Source organism: Gorilla gorilla, chromosome 2 (genome assembly GCF_029281585.2).
Source record: "Gorilla gorilla gorilla isolate KB3781 chromosome 2, NHGRI_mGorGor1-v2.1_pri, whole genome shotgun sequence".
Taxonomy (NCBI): domain Eukaryota; kingdom Metazoa; phylum Chordata; class Mammalia; order Primates; family Hominidae; genus Gorilla; species Gorilla gorilla.
The window spans coordinates 183,851,850-183,870,286 of NC_086017.1; the positions used below are offsets into that span (position 1 = coordinate 183,851,850).

The following is an 18,437-nucleotide window of genomic DNA, read 5'->3' on the forward strand; positions in this document are numbered from 1 at the left end:
GGATGTTGCAGTGAGCCGAGATGGCACCACAGCACTCCAGCCTGGGGGACAGAGTGAGTCTCCATCTCCAAAAAAAACCACTCAGAACTCCATAGTACATAATTGTTTTCATATAAAAGCATTTAAAATTGTTTATCATTGAGTAAAATTGATGTGCTGGAAATATATATTATGGTTCTTTGTCACCTATTTCTATTTTATGTCATACATTCCTTTTCCTATTGAAAAACTTGCTATTAGGTGCTTCTATATACAATGTTAAAGTATTCTAACCATATTAACAGTAAGAAAACAGATTTTAAGCTTTTATACATTAAAAAGATGTATATATATCTATAGATATGTGTATAGATTTTTTTTTTTTTTTTTGAGACGGAGTCTTGCTCGGTCGCCAGGCTGGAGTGTAGTGGCGTGGGAGTGTGGTGGCGGGATCTAGGCTCACTGCAACCTCCACCTCCTGGGTTCGAGCGATTCTCCTGCCTCAGCCTCCTGAGTAGCTGGGATTACAGGCATCTACCACCACGCCCAGCTAATTTTTGTATTTTTAGTAGAGATGAGGTTTCACCATGTTGGCCATGCTGGCCTCGAACTCCTGACCTTAAGTGATCTGTCCGCCTTGGCCTCCCAAAGTGTTGGGATTACAGGAGTGAGCCACCGTGCCTGGCCGCAAATTTTTTTCTTTCATGAAATGTATATGAAATACACTGTTGCATCCTCCTTCCACTCTGTACTGGTTGTTTTATATTACGTTAAGATAGTTTGAACTACCAAAGAATTTTCAGTTAATATTGGGTTTTTTGTGGGGGGGCTTCTTTTTGACATAAGTATATGACAAGTTTTCGTTATTGTAATTGTGTAATCACAACAACCTTTTCCTCCTTTTTACATGTAAGTATTTTTACATCTCCCTTTCTGTTTTTTTATTTTAGCTGTACAAAGATTCCTATACCTTTTACCCAGATTTCCCAAAGGGATATATTCTGCCATGTTTGCTTTAGCATTCATTCAGTCAAAATCTCTCTTTTTCTAAACACAGATATAATACACACGTGCACATGTATTTTTAATATCTATACTGTTTGAGAGTAAGCTGCAGACATGATGTGCCTTTAGCTTTAAGTACTTAAATGTCTATTTCCTATGATAGAGACATATTTCTTAAATAACTACATTACTTACTACATTATTATAGTAAGGAAATTAACATTAATACTATGAACTATTTTGTAGACTTCAGATTTCATCAGTTATCCTAAAAAGTCTTAATGTCCTTTTTAGCAAAAGGAAAAAGTTTTTTTCTTTTTGATTTATGATCCAATCCAGGGTATACATTTGTTAGGTTGTTTCTCTCTAGTCTTCTCTAACCTGGAACAGTTCCTTAGTCTTTCTTTGTTTTTAATAACCTTGATGTTTTTGAAGAGTACAGCCTGTTTAGTGGAATGCCTACCAACTGGAGTCAGTGATATTTTTGACCGTTATTTTTTTCTGGCCTTAGCCTATGAGAAAAAAATTTTTTATTGGAAATCTGTATGGTGGTACATTTATAAGAGTAGGTTTTGTCTCCTTTTTATCTTGTTAAGTCTACATAATGTTTGGTATTTATATTTGGCTTCCATTAAATCTTTCCACCTTTTAACGTTTCAGACACCCCAAAGTCTTGTACTAAGTCTTCTAAAAGCTCCACTCCAGTTCCTTCAAAGCAGTCAGCAAGGTGGCAAGTTGCAAAAGAGCTTTATCAAACTGAAAGTAATTATGTTAATATATTGGCAACAATTATTCAGGTAAGTATGAGTTTGATTGGAAAATGATTTCTGTTCCAGTGTTCCTAAGTAAAAAAATCTAGGTGATATTGTTTCTTACAAGAAAATTATATAAACATAGAATTTGAACATGGATGTTAAAAATGGAATTGTGTGACAAAAACTGCTGCTAGGGAAATGTCATAACTGTAGTATTACCTTTTATTTATCCAGAAATAGCATCATTTTTAATAATTACTTTAAAGAGAACAGAACTCAGTAGATGATCTCAGAGAGTATCAAGTTTAATTCAGAATTTTGCAGGTTCCTTGTCAAGATACTGCATTTATATTTGGAAGTGATAGATAACTTTTTCTGAAAGTATGGGTTCTAAGAGTCATTGCTTTGTTTTTAGTACTGTATATATGTGAAAAACATTGCCTATACAATAGCAATGAAGCATAACAGTGTTGATATAAGTAATTTTTTTCAGTAATCATTTCATGTGACACATGAAATATGCAGTGGTTAGTCATAAATAGATGTTAACTCATTGCTTACCAATATTAAAATGTACTATAAAGTTATTTCTGAAGAAAACAGCTCTAATGGATCCTTGTAGGATGAGATTATAGAAGATATTAAGGAATAAACTGAAATTTAAGATTCCAAAAGACAATAATAGGCCATTATGTTGGTATCTGTAGAAAGAAGGAAGAAATCTGTTTTAGGTAATAAAAGAGATAGGTTGACATACTGTTAAGAAAATGAAGTTGGTAACACCAAGCTTATCTTTCAATAGAAAACAATAGGGAGTTTCTGATTTGGGTTTAGTTTTTAATTGACTTTTATTTGAATTCATAAAATAACTCATTAAGGTCCAATTTAATAGCCTTTAAGTTGCTTGTACCATTGATAAAATACATGGATAAGACATGGAAAGACTTCTTGATGGTCATAGAGAGGTTATTTTTCATGGTTAATTATTTGTTTAGGAGCAGTCCAGGTTTTATGAGGTTCTTTGCTGTATTAGCTTTATTTTAAGTCACCTTTGCTCTTCCTTCTCAAAGGAAATCACTCTAGATAGATGAGTTTCTTGTTGAAGTTTTTATAATGATTCAGAATGTGGTTGGGTAGCAAAAAATCCCTTTGGTATATACTATTCATGTACTTTAGTAGCATTTATTGCTTAGAAATGTAAATTCTTTCAAGCCATGGTAAAATGCATTGAAGTTTCAGAATTCTAATTTGCATATCAATTAAATTCACTAAAACTCCTTTTAAAAAAGCTCACGAAATTATTAGACTGGAGAAAGTTTCATACCACTTTGCTTAGTATAAACTCATCAAAGGTTTGTTTAAAAGATTGTGGCCTAAATTCATGATAGTATTCTCTCTTAAAAAAATTTTTTTTTTATACAGATGGGGTCTTGCTATGTTGCCCAGGCTGGTCTCAAACTCCTGTGCTCAAGCGATTCTCCTGCCTCAGCCTCCCAAAGTGTTGTAATTACAGGCCTGAGCCACTGCACCCAGCCCATGATAATATTCTCATTAAAGAACTTTGTTTTAGGACTGATATTTTCCTTTTTGGGGGGATAGGATTTGGAATAACTTAATTATAGCTTATCCTCAAAATTAAATGAATATCCGGAGGCTTCTTTATTCCACATACTACTTGGATGCCTAATTAATATAAAGTACTGGGCTAAGTGTTAAAGATTTTTTTTTTTTTAAAGAACTTTATACTAGAAGAGGAGATAAAACATACACAATTATAATTACCAAATGGAAGGTATCAGCATAATAAAGGAGTTAAGGTATTAGATTTGTAAAGTGAGAGTTTTACTACTCGTTTAGTTTAGGGAAGGTATTGGGCTGGAATTTTCTGTGTGTTGTGCATCTGAAAAAGCTTCATACAGAAGGTAATGATCGAAGTGAACTTTTTTTTTCTAGAAAAATACGGTAATTTTACAGTTTATTTAATAGCAGCTGGTACACATGAAATTTCCTTCCTTTGGTAATGCCTTTTTTTGACAGAAGTTTCCAAATTAGCACTGATTATTTGCAAAAGTTATTAGATTAGCTGTACTATCATTTTCCTTAAAGATGACTAAAGGTAACCTAGAATCACAGCCCTTAGATGGTCATACAAAATGATCATATAAGTCAGAGCTGGTTTATCACCAGCATTTATAAAAACAGACCTAGGGAAAGGTGGGTCCGAGACACACGCGTGGTCTTAATATAGTGAATGTTTAGCTTGTCGTTACTGTTATAAAATCAAAACGGTGAGTATATTCATAATGAAGTGAATTTTAAAGTATGAATATGATTGGTACAAGTAGAGGATATAGATGAGAAGTCTCTTTGAGACTGAGTAAACAATACAAGTGATCATTCTGTATTATCAATAGCAAGGGTGTAGTAGGCGTATGGATACAGTGACAGTTGAGATGAGATGGCCTATACCAATCTAGAGAAGGCCTTTGAGTGGTGTACTATATTATCTAAGCTATAGAATAATTTTTTTGTGAGACGAGAGATCAATAATATCTGACTTGCATTTCAGAAAGATAACTTGGTTCACTTTGAAGGAGGAATTCAAGAGGGGAAATTGGGGAATCAATGATAACAATTTGGAGGCTATTTCAGCAGTTGGGAGAGATTTTGAAGATCTGAACTTTTTAGGATAGTATCAGTGTTGATAAGAGGATAGATTTGAGAAATATTGGAAAAATAGAATCTTTCATTGCGGTTTCAGTTTTCGTTTTCGTAATGACTAATGATGTTGAACATATTGTCTTCATTTGACATCTGTATATCTTTTTTGTTGAAATAACTGTTCATGTTTTTTGCCCACTTTTAAATTGGGTTGTTTCCTTCTGAGTTTTGAGAATTCTTTCTTTAAAATTTTTGAGATAGGGTCTCACTCTGTTGCCCAGGCTGGAGTGCAGTGGTGCAATCTTGATTTGGCTCACTGCAGCCTCCGCCTTCTGGGTTCAAGTGATTCTCCCACCTCAGCCTCCCGAGCACTTGGGACTACAGGCATGTGCCACCACACCCAGCTCATTTTTGTATCTTTTGGTAGAGATGGGGTTTCACCATGTTGGCCAGGCTGGGAGAATTATTATTTTTTTTGAGACTGAGTCTTGCTCTGTCGCCCAGGCTGGAGTGCAGAGCGCCTCCCAAGTTCACCCCATTCTCCCACCTCAGCCTCCCGAGTAGCTGGGACTACAGGCACCCGCCACCAAGCCTGGCTAATTTTGTTTTTGTATTTTTAGTAGAGATGGGATTTCACCATCTTAGGCAGAATGATCTTGATCTCCCGACCTCGCGATCCGCCCACCTCGGCCTCTCACAGTGCTGGGATTACATGCATGAGCCACTGTGCTCGGCCGAGAATTCTTTATATATTGTGGATACTGGTCCTTTGTCAAACATGACTTGCAAATACTTTTTTGTCATTCATAGCATATTTTTTAAATTCTCTCGTGGCTTTTGCTGAAGAAAGGTAAATTTTTATTCAAGTCTAATTTAACAGTTTTTTCATTCATAGATTGTGATATCATATATGAGAACTCTTTACCTAAGTTTAAGTCATGAAGATTTTCTCTTCTGTTTTCTTCTAAAAGTTTTATAGTTTTAAGTTTTTTGTTTATGTCCGTGACCCATTTTGAGTTAATTTTTGTATAAAGTGTTATATTTAGGCTGTGATTCATTTTTTGCTTATGGCAGATGGTATTGTAATACCGTTTGTTGAAAGACTATCCTTCTGCATTGAATTGCTTTTGTACCTTTGCCTAAAATTACTTGACCATATTTGCATGAGTTTGTTTCTGAATTATCTGTTTTATTGATCTATGTATGTTTCTCCCCTCACGAATACCCATACAGTCTAGAACACCACAGCTTTGTAGTAAGAAGCTTCTTTGCCTCTCCATATAAATTTTTAGAATCAGGTTTTCTATATCTGCAAAAAGCCCTGGAACTTTGATTGGCACTAAATTTATAAATCAATTTGAGGGAGAATTGACATTCTTACTGTGTTGATTCTTTCAATCCATGACCATATGTCTACATTTATTTAGGTTGTCTTTGATTTCTTTCATCAGTATACTCTAGTTTTTAGCATCATGAACATATATTTATACTTAAGTATTTTTTTTTTGTTGTGATACTATTTAAATTATATTTTCCATTTGTAAATTACTAGTATATAGAAGTAAAATTGACTTGTGTCTGTGCATGCATATGCATGCACTGACCTTGTATCTTATGGCCTTGCCAAACTCATTATTAGTTCTTAGTTTTTTTCTTTTACTTTTTAGATTGATACAAGCAGCAACATAGATACAAACAGATCTTCTAGCTTCAAATCCAGTCTTTCCCTCAAGCCAAGCTTCTACACTAACAATTTTAAAACATTTAGCACATATATTAGATATGTCTGGAGGCAGCAGATTGCTTGTTGCTTTCATCCTTAGTAACTTGAATACAAAAGTAGAAATTACTCTTGTATCATACTAACAATTTTAATGATTGATTGCAGAACTGTGTGAACTTTTATTTGCTTCTAATGACATTTCATGACGAGCACATGTATATACATATACACAGGTATATAAATGGAGTACATAAATAAAATAGAATAGAAAATATGGGGAAAATGTCTCAAATTTAGGGAGAGTATTTTTTATTATTACTTCTTTCTCTATTAATATCTTGTGTCTCCTTTATCACTGTCTATCTTTTAGCTCTTTTCTTTTTCCCACAATCTACTTTAACTAGTCTTTTTTCTCATTTAGTTATTTCAAGTACCATTGGAAGAGGAAGGACAACGTGGTGGACCTATCCTTGCACCAGAGGAGATTAAGACTATTTTTGGTAGCATCCCAGATATCTTTGATGTACACACTAAGATAAAGGTAAATTTGTATATGTTAGATTGGTAGTAATTTTTTTCAGATTGTACATATTTATTACGATCTTTGAGGTACTTCTGGTCAGCTAAATAAGTTTTGCACCTAAAACTTCTTATTCCCTTATTAGTTCCTTTGAATCATTTGTCTCTTTGTTCCAGTGCCTCATAATATTTGTTGTTTGCTTTTGTTTTGTTTTTTGAGACAGTCTCCCTCTGTCACCCAGGTTTTAGTGCATTGACGTGATCTGGGCTCACAGTAACCTCTGCCACCTGGGCTCAAGCAGTTCTCCCGCTGCCTGAGTCCTGAGTAGCTGGGACCACAGGCATGTGCCACCATCCCAGCTAATTTTTGTATTTTTTTGTAGAGATGGGTTTTGTCATGCTGCCCAGGCTGGTTTCGAACTCCTGACCTCAATCAAGTGTTTCACCCGCCTCGGCCTCCCAAAGTGTGGGGATCATAGGTATGAGAAACCATGCCCTGCCTTTTTTTTTCGAGATGGAGAATACTCACCCAGGCTAGCGTGCAATGGCCTGATCACGACTTACTGCAACCTTGACCTCCTGGGCTCAAGTGATTCTCCCACCTCAGCCTCTCCCGAAGTAACTGGGATTACAGTTGCATGCAACCATGCCTGGCTAATTTTTTTAAAAAAGTTTTTTGTAGAGACAGGGCAGGGTCTTGCTGTGTTGCCCAGGCTGGTCTCAAACTCCTGGACTCAACTGATCCTCCTGCCTTAGCCTCTCAAAGTGCTAGGATTACAGCCATGAGCCATTGCACCTAACCTTTGTTTGCTGTTTTTTTATTTTCAGTTAATCCTACAAACAAGTAATTAAGGCTTTATGAAATCTATTCTGTAGAAACATGTGACTCCCAGTACTATTTTTCTTATGTTCCTATTGTTTTTGCTCTTGGGGTGTATATTTTTGTTTTGCTTTGGCTTGTTTTGAAAACTCTAAACCTCTAATGGACTTAGAGTTCATTTAAGTCCCTTCTCCATTTATAGGTAGGTAAATGCCAAAAGTATGTGAGACAATGCTGTCCTCTTTGGTGAAAGGCCTGTGAATTCCAGGTGTCAATCTCTTACACTAAAATAATTCCTGAACAGATTTAGCTGAACTCTTAAACTACTTTTTAAGTAAGTAGTTTAGTTTTATTTCCTCTTATTTTACCTGTGTAGTACTTGAGCAAAGTTGATCAGTTTTCTTTTCAAAATAACTCACATTAATATTTATGCCACATTCCAGTAAAAGAACCAATCGGAATTACAGGATGTTTTCAAATATATAAGATTGTTTTTTATTTTAGTATACATTATAAACAAAAAATAGCAGATCTATAAATTATTTAAAATGATATTTACCAATTGCTTGTATTTTGTGTTTTATCAGTATTGCTGATCATATTTCAGTTAATTTCTAGATCTAAAGAGAACTCTGAAGGAATCTATTTGTTTAAAAAGCTTAGAAAGCTAGAGAGTTTCAGGCTAGTTAATCCTATTCCAATTAGGATTCTGAATTTTTGAAGAGGAAAGTACTTTTGGAATATTTTTTGTTTTGTAAGAATTACTGGGTGGCACAAAAGCAGAATGGAAGGTCAAGTAGGTTTTGTGGAAGGTCAAGTAGGTTTTGTGGGGTTTTTTCTTTCTTTTTTTTTTTTTTTTGAGGTGGAGTCTCATGCTGTCACCCAGGCTGGAGTGCAGTGGTGCGATCTTGGCTCACTGCAACCTCTGCCTCCCGGGTTCAAGTGATTCTCCTGCTTCAGCCTCCTGAGTAGCTGGGACTACAGGCATGCACCACCACGCCTGGCTAATTTTTGTATATTTAGTGGATCTGGGATTCTGCCATGCTGACCAGGCTGGTCTTGAACTCCTGACCTCAAGTGATCCGCCCGCCTCGACCTCCCAAGGTGCTGGGATTACAGGCATAAGCCACTGTCACTGTCTTGTCAAGTAGGTTTTTATCTTGGTGTTTTGCCGCTAACTTTGTGGATCAGTTTGAATTTGTGTCAGTTATTTAGCTAGTCTGGACACTCTTCTATGACAAAATGTGTTATTTTATGTTTGCAGAGTCATAATCTTAATTTAGAAAATCATATTCTTTGATTCAGTGAAGCTTTGAAAATTTGTCACCCTTTAGTTTTCTCAAGTGTAACTTAATTCTTTAAGCTTCTTTTTTGTAAAATGGTACTTCAACTATTAGTTTTTCAGTTTTTTCTTTTCTTTCTTTTTTTTTTTTTTGTCATCTAGGCTGGAGTGCAGTGGCCTGATCTGAGCTCACTGCAACTATTTGTTTTTTTTAGCTGATTTCAGGTTTGTCAAATATTTAAAAATTTAAAGCTTATGTTCTTTTCTACCGTGAAACCAGTACGTGCCGTGAAACATTTGTAAAACTCAAGAGAAAAGGAAAAAGGGAGAGAAATACCCATAATTCCATTATCCAAAAATGTCTAAAATTTTGGGTTTTTTTCTTTATCCTCGTAACACATAGCAGTTTTTTTCCTGTTTTAAATGAAGCCAACCATCTATTGAGCATTACCACATCTATTGAGCAAGAAGTTGGTATTGTACACATTTTAGAAATGTGAAACCGGTACACACAGAGAATAACTTTACAGAGGCAGTCATCTAATAAATGCTGGATCCAAGACTTGAACCTTTATTTGTATAACTTCAAAGTCTGTTCTCCTAACTATTAATGCTATTTTGCTTCTTTAAAATCATGCTGAGATACATTCTTTTGGTATGTAGATGAATATACCATGTAAATGTGTCTTAAATTTGTACAGTTTTTCGTATCATCTCAATAACAGCATTCCTGAAAACATTGGTGTCTGTATTTTATAATATCACGTAGTGGTTAAGAATATGTAGTGGAAAAAACAGGTTTTTTTTTTTTTTTTTTTCTTTTTGCGACGAAGTCTCGCTCTGTTGCTCAGGCTGGAGTGCAGTGGTGCAGTCTTGGCTCACTGCAACCTCCATCTCCCAGGTTCAAATGATTCTCCTGCCTTAGCCTCCCTAGTAGCTGGGACAGGTGTGCGCCACCACACCTGGCTAATTTTTGTATTTTTAGTGGAGGTGGGGTTTCACCACGTTGGCCAGGCAGGTCTCAAACTCCTGACCTCAGGTAATCTGCCTGCCTCTGCCTCTCACAGTGCTTAGATTACACCACTGTGCTTGTCCTGAACAAAGCAGATTTGATTGAGTTTGAAGTCAGGTGACTTTAAGTGCTTCAGTTTTCCTGTTTATAAAATGGGGATAATAATAACTGACTCATGAAGTTGGGCAAACTAATCTTAAGTTTTTTGTAGTGTTAAAACTTTTTTTACCCATTGTGTTTACACCCACTGTCTAGCATTTAGATTACTTTCGGTAAATGTTTACTGAATGATGGTCGTGTTACCTTTAACTTTCAAAATTAAGACTAGCACTCACTGTATTTTCTTATCTAGGTATTATGTATACAGCTTTAGAAGCCTCATTCTTACTTTGCTTCCAAGGTCTAGTGAGCTGATGTTTCGAGTAAGATGAAAATTTTTGAGGTTGTTATCTACATCTCTCTCTTTTCCTCAGTATGAATTTTTCTTTTTCAAGATTAAACATCATTAATCCTTGATGTACGATTTTCTGCTCTTAGCTTGGCACAGTGGCTGATGTCTGTAATCTCTGCACTTTGGGAGGCCGAGGCGAGTGGATTGCCTGAGCCCAGGAGTTTGAGACCAGCCTGGGCAACAAGGCAAAACCCCATCTCTACAAAAAATGCAAAAATTAGCTGGGTGTGGTGGCGCATGCCTGTAGTTCCAACTCTTCAGGAGGCTGAGGTGGTAGGATCGCTTGAACCCAGGAGGCAGAGGTTGCAGTGAGTCAAGATCATGCCACTACACTCCAGCCTGAGCAACAGAGTGAGACCCTGTCTCAAAACTACGCAACTATGATGAAACAAGAGACAGGGATTGATAGGAGTTCTTTTTCTTTTTATATATATCTTTTGTTATTTTAGCGTAAGCCTCAAAGAATTGTGTACTTGTTTCAGGAACCCATGTATGTTGGCTTACTGTGCAATGAGCTCGGCAAAAGAGAAACCCTGGTTAAGATTAATTCTGCGCTGTTTCTACCTACTTAACAGTGCAGAATAAATCTTAACAAGGAAGAAAAGAAGTAAGTAGCTTAGCTTTCTTAAGCCCCATCTGTTTATGACTTCCCCACTTATCTAATATTCTTGCCCAGGCTTTGGAATCTGCTCTGTCTCAGAACTGTAGAATTGTCCGTTCTTTTAGAGGAAAAGTTAAGAGAATCCTATGAGAATTTCTGATGTATTATAGACAAGGAGGAGGAAATACATCTCAGTCTCTGTCCTAAATTGTATCGGGCATTTTCCCTCAGAAATGTTGTAAGAAATAGTGGTATTATGAATAAAGCTACTGGGGACTCGCCTGCCAAACGGAGTCCCCCTTTCTAATGGGGAGGAACTGTGGAATAACATGGAATCTGAGTCAGACAATACTGAGTTTCAATACTGGTTCACAGCTGTGTGATTTGAGGAAAGTTACTTAATCTCTCTAAGCCTTAGTTTCTTTATTACTTAGTTCCTGAGCTATTAGCGATCTTTTTTTTTTTTTTTTTTTTTTTGAGATGGAGTCTCGCTCTGTCGCCCAGGCTGGAGTGCAATTGCACAATCTCAGCTCACTGCAACCTCCACCTGCTGGGTTCAAGCAGTTCTCCTGCCCTAGCCTCCTGAGTAGCTGGGACTACAGGCACGCGCCACCATGCCTGGCTAGTTTTTTGTATTTTTAGTAGAGACGGAGTTTCATCATGCTGGCCAGTCTAGTCTCGAACTCCTGACCTTGTGATCTGCCCGCCTTGGCCTCCCAAAGTGCTGGGATTGCAGGCGTGAGCCACGGCACCCGGCCTAAGACAGAAATCTTTATTCAACAAGCATTAGGAATTAAAAGTTAACCAGAAACAGAGCAGACTATATATTTCAGAGTGCCTAAAGATGATTTTGCTTTCTTAGAGCAATGTTCTTATGTAAGTATTTATTTTACAGGTTTATGAATTAATACTTGTAAAGCATTTAGAGGAATCCCTAACAGACAGTTATGCTCATAAAATCCTATATGATGTAGGAATAATTACATTCCTTATTTTTCAGAATAGGAAATTGAGGAACATATAGCTTAAATAACTTGTCCAAGGGCACAGAAGTAACAAGCCCAAGAGCCAGTATTTAAACCTCAGTAGTCAGTGCCAGAATTCACTGCATTATATTGCCCCAAGATTAGACTTATTTATAATATTTTTCTTCCTTTTTTTTCTTTCAAGTGCATTTCTGAACAGTTCAATCTTCCCAGTTCTTGATGTGTGTGGGCTGTTAAAATATTCTTGCTTTGAGTTTACTTTTATGCTATCGAAAGTAGTTTTTCTCCCTTTTGAACTTTACTGTGATTCTTAAATTATTTGTCTTCAGGATCCCTTTTCATTCTTAAAGATTGAAGAAGTTTTACCTATGTGGATTTTATATATTGGTAGTTGCTGTATTCAAAATTTTAAAATATTATTTAACATATATTATTTTTTAACAGCTTTATTGAGGTACATCTTACATGTTTTTAAATTCACCTATTTGAAATAACACAATTCAGCCCGGGCCTGGTGGCTCCTGCCTGTAATCCCAGCACTTTGGAAGGCTGAGGCAGGAATATCGCTTGAATCTAGGAGTTTGAGACCAGCCTGGTCAACATCATGAGAACCCATTTTTGCAAAAAATAAAACAGCTGGCTGTGGTGGCACATGCCAGTAGTCCCAGCTACTTGGGAAGCTTAGGTGGGAGGATTGCTTGAGCTTGGGTGGTTGAGGCTACAGTGAGTTGTGCCACTGCACTCCAGCCTGAGCAAAAGAGTGAGACCCTGTCTCAAAAAAAAAAAAAAAGAAAGAAAATATGATACAATTCAGTTATTTTAATAACTTAACCAAGTGGTACAACCATCACTATAAATCCACTCTAGGACATTTTCACTACCCACCCCAAATAAGATGTCTACTTAAAATTAATCTTTATTTCTACACCCAGCCATAGGCAACCACTAATGTACTTTCTGTATCTATGATTTTGCCTTTTCTGGACATTTTATATATTTAATATGTTATACATTGATACTATGTATATATACATAGCATATAGATATACTATTTGATATACTATATAGTATTGTAAATATGTTTATATAGTATGTGGTCTTATATATGGTTTCCTCTTAGCATGTGATTTTTAGTTCATCTAAATGTAGCATGTTAGAAGTTCTTTTTTTCTGGTCAAATAATATTCCATTATATGTCTATACTAACTTTAAAATGTCTGTTCACCAGTTGATAGACATTTAGATTGTTTCCATTTTTGGCTATTATGAATAATGCTGCCGTGAGAGTGTGGTGTGCAGATCCATGTGGACATGTTTTCATTTCTCTTGAGTAGATACCTAGGAGTAGCATTGATGAGCTGTATGGTAGTTTTGTATTTAAAAATTTTAAGAAAATGCCAGGGTTTTCCCATTATTTTAAAGTTAATTAGTTAATTTATTTAGAGATGTGGTCATGCCAGATTACCCAGGCCGGCCTCAAACTCTGGTCTGAAGTGATCCTCCCATGTCAGCCTCCTGAGAAGCTCAGACCCATCAGTTGTTATTTTCACCAGTAATGAATGAGAGTTCCAATTTCTCCACATTCTTTAAAAACACTTATCTTTTTTTTTCTTAAATTATAACCATCCTAGTGGGTGAGGAGACATCTCTTGTGGCTTTAATTGTATTTCCCTGATGATTAATGACGTGTCTTTTCACATGGTTATTGGCCATTTGTATATTTTTGGTGAAATGGCTACTGTCTGTTGCCTGTTTTTTGATTGGATTGTCTTCTTGAGTTGGGGTTCTCTGTAAATTCTAGATACAAGTTTTCTTGAAATACAAAAGTTTTAAATTTTGATGAAGTTCAGTGTATTCATTTTTTCTGTGATTTCAGTTCATATCTAAAAATTTTTTTTCTAACTCAAGATTTTGAAGATTGTTTTCTATGTTTTCTTCAAAAATTGTTTTGCTTGAGGTGAGGGTTTAAGTTCATCTTTTTGCATGTGGGATATCTAATTTTATATTAATTCACTTAAAATAATAGCTCATTACATGGTAACACAAGTAACATTCTTTAAGAAAAATAATTTCCCAAACAAAAATAATTAGTAAGGGGAGTTGTAGTATTGTAGTTTTTTTACTGTCTGGCTTAATAGAAGACTGATTATCATATCTGCTTCTGCATTCAGTCTGTTGCATATCACATATCATGTAGCTTCCAGAAAACAACTGTATACTTGTGAGAGAATGAGTGAAAAAGTCAAATAATGCTTTAGCAGTATTACAAAAATAATTTTAATCTCAGGGATCCCACTGAAAGGGTGTCCCATCAGTCTTTGTTGAAACTTTAGAGAGTCTTTAGTATAAGAGCTTGTTGATTGATGTCTACTTTAAAATCACTTAGAATTTCAATTAGGGCCTGTCATTTCTTGGCATCTCATTTTATCATCTGATTTGTTTGTTTATTATAAAGCTTTTAAATGTTCTTCTAAGTTTTTAAAAAGAAGTAATATTTTAGAATGACCATGAAGAATTAACAAACTATGGTTCATGGGCCAAATCCAGCCCATTGCATGTTTTCGTTAAAAGAAGTTTTATTGGAACACAGCCACACTCATTTATTCACACTTTTAAATTTACTGACCCCCTGTTAGAGATTACAGTTTTTAATGACTGATGTTAAATAAATTTAAAAAACCTCATTTTTAGAGTTTCTTAGATTTCAGCAGCAGGATTGAAAGTAGTTTTCTATAATTAATAACACCAATCAGCTTTATAGTTAATAAAAAATATTGAGTTATCACATCATATTGGAAAGTTAGACTTATCGACTTTACATTTTATATTTTAAAAATGTTTTTCAAAGGATGTTTTCTTTGTAGTAAAAGTTAATTCCTTGTTGAAAAGAAAGAATGGGATGTTCATTATTTTACACATCAAATTAAGACACTTTGTAAAGTGCTTCTTTCCAATGAGTATCTCAGAAATAATAAAAGTTGTATAAGGAGCTGTCAGGTTTAATTTTAAATATTTCCATTCGTGCTATTTCAGGATGATCTTGAAGACCTTATAGTTAATTGGGATGAGAGCAAAAGCATTGGTGACATTTTTCTGAAATATGTAAGTATTGTATTTCTTTTTTAAGTTTTCAGATTAAAATATCTCATCAGGGACTGGCAAGGAATGTAATTTGCCTATTTAAATGTGAGAGGTTTTAAAACTTTGATATGATTGTGTTTATAAAATATATTGGAAATGTTCTTTGTCTTCTGAAACATGCCTTCTATATGCAATTTAACACTTTAATAGCCCAAGATTATTGGAAGAATGCCAATTATCATGCTGTGGTATAATTGTTTTAGTATGTATCAAGTTATTTGCCTTTCATCAATGGCCACAGATTGTATTTTTATTTTATATATTATTTAATTTTCATTTTAAGTTCAGGAGTACATGTACAGGTTTATTATATAGGTAAAATTGTGTCATAGGGGTTAATTGTACAGATTGTTTCGTCACCCAGGCGTTAAGCCTGGTACCTATTAGTTATTTTTCCTGTTCCTCTCCTTCCTCCTACCCTCCACCTTCCAGTAGGCCCCAGGTATGTGTTGTTCCCCTCTATGTGTCTATGTCTTCTTCTTATTTAGCTCCCACTTATAAGTGAGAACATGTGATGTTTGGTTTTCTGTTCCTGTGTTAGTTTGTTAAGGATGATGCCCTCCAGTTCCATCTATGTTCCTGCAAAGGGCATGATCTCGCATTTTTTTTTTAATGGCTGCATAGCATTCCATAGTGTATATGTACCACATTTTCTTTATCAAGTCTATCATTGATGGGCACTTAGGTTGACTCCATGTCTTGCTATTGTGAATATTGCTGAATTCTACCAGATGTACAAAGTTTTTATTTTTCTCCCTTCTTAGTTGATAACACTTTTTGCTGTCATGTCTGTTTCTATTTAAAGGCTTCTAATGAACTGCCTCTTACTAGGATAAGAACCACACAACTTAAGTTTTATAAATTCATTTTGGCAAGGTTCTGTGAATAGAATTTAGAAGTTTCTTTGAATCTCTTTAAATAGGATTTGTAAGTTTCAGTGCCTTGAGTACTGGCATTTATACTTTTATTTTTTGAGGTTTCTAACTTCTTTCCTTACAAAATAATCTCTTAGGTGTTTTTTCAGTTTGGTTGAGAATTAAAAATTTACAAATTATTTTCTCATTTTTTTGATAACCTTTTAATTTTCTCAGTCAGCCAACACTGTTTTCCTTTTCTTGTTTGCATTTTTGGGTAATATAACTGATCTTTTAATGGTGGTTTGGATTTTTGAATAAATACCATGCTTTTGGAATCTACATAGATCAGCTGTAATTGATATTTTTTAAAGTCATAGACATTTTCTTTGTCATGTTTGTATCAATATAATAAGCTTTAACATATCTTTTGTTTTTTTTCTGAGTCTTCATGTTTTAGACTATGTATACCAATTGATGTCTTTTGTTTAGCAATTAACTCTTTACTGAGAAATTTATAAAATAAGTTTGTTCTCAAACATAGAAATTTACTTTAAACTTTTGCATCCACTATGTCAGATTGTGACTGTTAATTATTTGACTTTAAGTTAAGGGTGACAAATGCATAATAAATAATTTTTTTTCCCTTTTCTTCCTAGTCAAAAGATTTGGTAAAAACCTACCCTCCCTTCGTAAACTTCTTTGAAATGAGCAAGGAAACAATTATTAAATGTGAAAAACAGAAACCAAGATTTCATGCTTTTCTCAAGGTAATGTGTGTTTCTTTCAAATAAAAATTTGAGAATTATTTCTGAAGTAATTCACCACAATTATGACAAAAATGAAGTAAATTTTAACTTTAGTAAAATGTATCCATTAATATCTGTTAATTTTAGTTGTACTTATGGGTGACCATGATATTTAGCTTTGGAAGGTTTGATATATTCAGTGTTAGGTGCCAGGAGGCAGCTGAGTGAATAAGAATGTTATATGTGGTCATTTTTTTTTTTTTTTTTTTTTTTAATTGTGGCCAGGTACACCGGCCAATGTCAGCCTGTAATCTTAGCACTTTGAGAGACTGATGAGGGAGGATTGCTTGAGGCTAGGAGTTTGAGATCATCCTGAGCAACATAGTGAGACTCCCATCTCTACAAAAAGTTTTTTTTTAAGTTTTATGTATTTTAGTTCTCAAAACACCTAATGATTTTCCAGTGAGATTTGTTTTGCTTTTAATGATTTTTTTTCTTACCAGTTCCTTACTATGGTATTAGCATAATTAATATTAAATGTGCTTTTTCTTGTGAATAATGTAGACTTAAGAAAAATTTAAGGTGGGATATATAGGAGTGTGTAGAGGAACTCACTTTTTATGTAAGATGTTAACCACTGGCTGGCCAAGAGGACATTTCAGGCCCTGAAAAATTATTCAGCCAAGTAATCTGCCACGGAGAAATTCCACTTCTTCTCTATTAGTTTGTATCACAGACACTAATGCTAAGGTGTACTCCAGTAAAAGTAGGGCATATAATCTTTGCAGAAAACCTTTTTTGAAATTGTTGCATAAATTGTTTTCAGATAAACCAAGCAAAACCAGAATGTGGACGGCAGAGCCTTGTTGAACTTCTTATCCGACCAGTACAGAGGTTACCCAGTGTTGCATTACTTTTAAATGGTACTTGTCTGATCTGTTTCAAACTACGTCAGATATTTTAATGGAATTGTTTTTTCCAAAAAAGATGAATTTCTTCTCATTTTTAGAGTTTCTTAGATTTCAGCATTAAAGTTTATATATGTTTTGCTTTATGGATTATCTTAAAAAATAGTTACTGGTGCTACTAAAATTCAGCCTGCCCTGAAATATTTTATTTGTTGATTAGTAGTATATATTTTGTCTTTTCATTTAAGTTTTTTTAATATTTCATGGTGTGTCACTAATTCAAAATCATTTTATATCCAAGTACATACAAAATTTGCCCACAAAATCACAAGGAGAAGATAATTTGTATGTCCCGACTTTTTTGTAGCCCTTTTTTGAATTTTAGTAAAGTTCTATATACTTGGCTTTATGCTTACTGTTTTTGACCTTAGATTGTTCAGAATACTCTTGAAACATATCTATTTATTCTAGAACTGAACTATAGGTATCAATAGAGTTTTACAGCAGATAATTTTTATGAATAAATTTTGCCTGTGGTAAAAAATGTGTATGTATATTTTGTTACATTTAGCTGGCTAAGGACAGTATCAGTTTTTATTTTGTTCTTAATTAAGTATGAAAACAAAATTATAGCCTGTAATCCCAGCTCTTTGGAAGACTGAGGGTAAGCCCAGGAGTTGGAGACCAGCCTGGGCAACATTCAGGGACCCTGTCTCTAAAAATAATTAAAAAAAAAAAAGAAGGATAACTAAATTATAAACAGGAAAAAGTCTAATAAAAGATTTAATTCCTAAGCTAAATCTACACTAATATATACAGCAGACAAGGAGGCAAATTTTGTGACTGTTTAATCTGTTATTTTCTGTAAAAATCTTGGTTAGTATATGAATTATAGTACTAACTAAAAATTTGACAATTTTTTTGTTTTTTAGAGTTATCTAATACAGTTGAGAATTACTGGCTTATAAAATGATTTGTCCACTATTTAAAA

General features: G+C 34.6%; 1 protein-coding gene and 1 non-coding gene across 16 annotated transcripts in view; one reads left to right on the plus strand and one right to left on the minus strand.

Moving 5' to 3' along the window:
- Positions 1-18,437, plus strand: part of ECT2 (epithelial cell transforming 2) — an 81,830-nt gene that overhangs the window by 17,181 nt on the left and 46,212 nt on the right. For all 15 annotated transcript variants that reach the window (XM_019024641.4, XM_063704364.1, XM_063704365.1 and 12 more), the window contains 5 exons: positions 1,645-1,781; positions 6,545-6,664; positions 14,828-14,896; positions 16,449-16,559; positions 17,365-17,461. In XM_019024641.4, the coding sequence (XP_018880186.2) occupies positions 1,645-1,781; positions 6,545-6,664; positions 14,828-14,896; positions 16,449-16,559; positions 17,365-17,461 (534 nt within the window). The remainder of the gene's footprint in view (positions 1-1,644; positions 1,782-6,544; positions 6,665-14,827; positions 14,897-16,448; positions 16,560-17,364; positions 17,462-18,437) is intronic.
- LOC115934185 (small nucleolar RNA SNORA72) lies at positions 3,915-4,043 on the minus strand. The gene has a single exon (XR_004070007.1). It is a non-coding gene; the product is annotated as a small nucleolar RNA SNORA72 (small nucleolar RNA).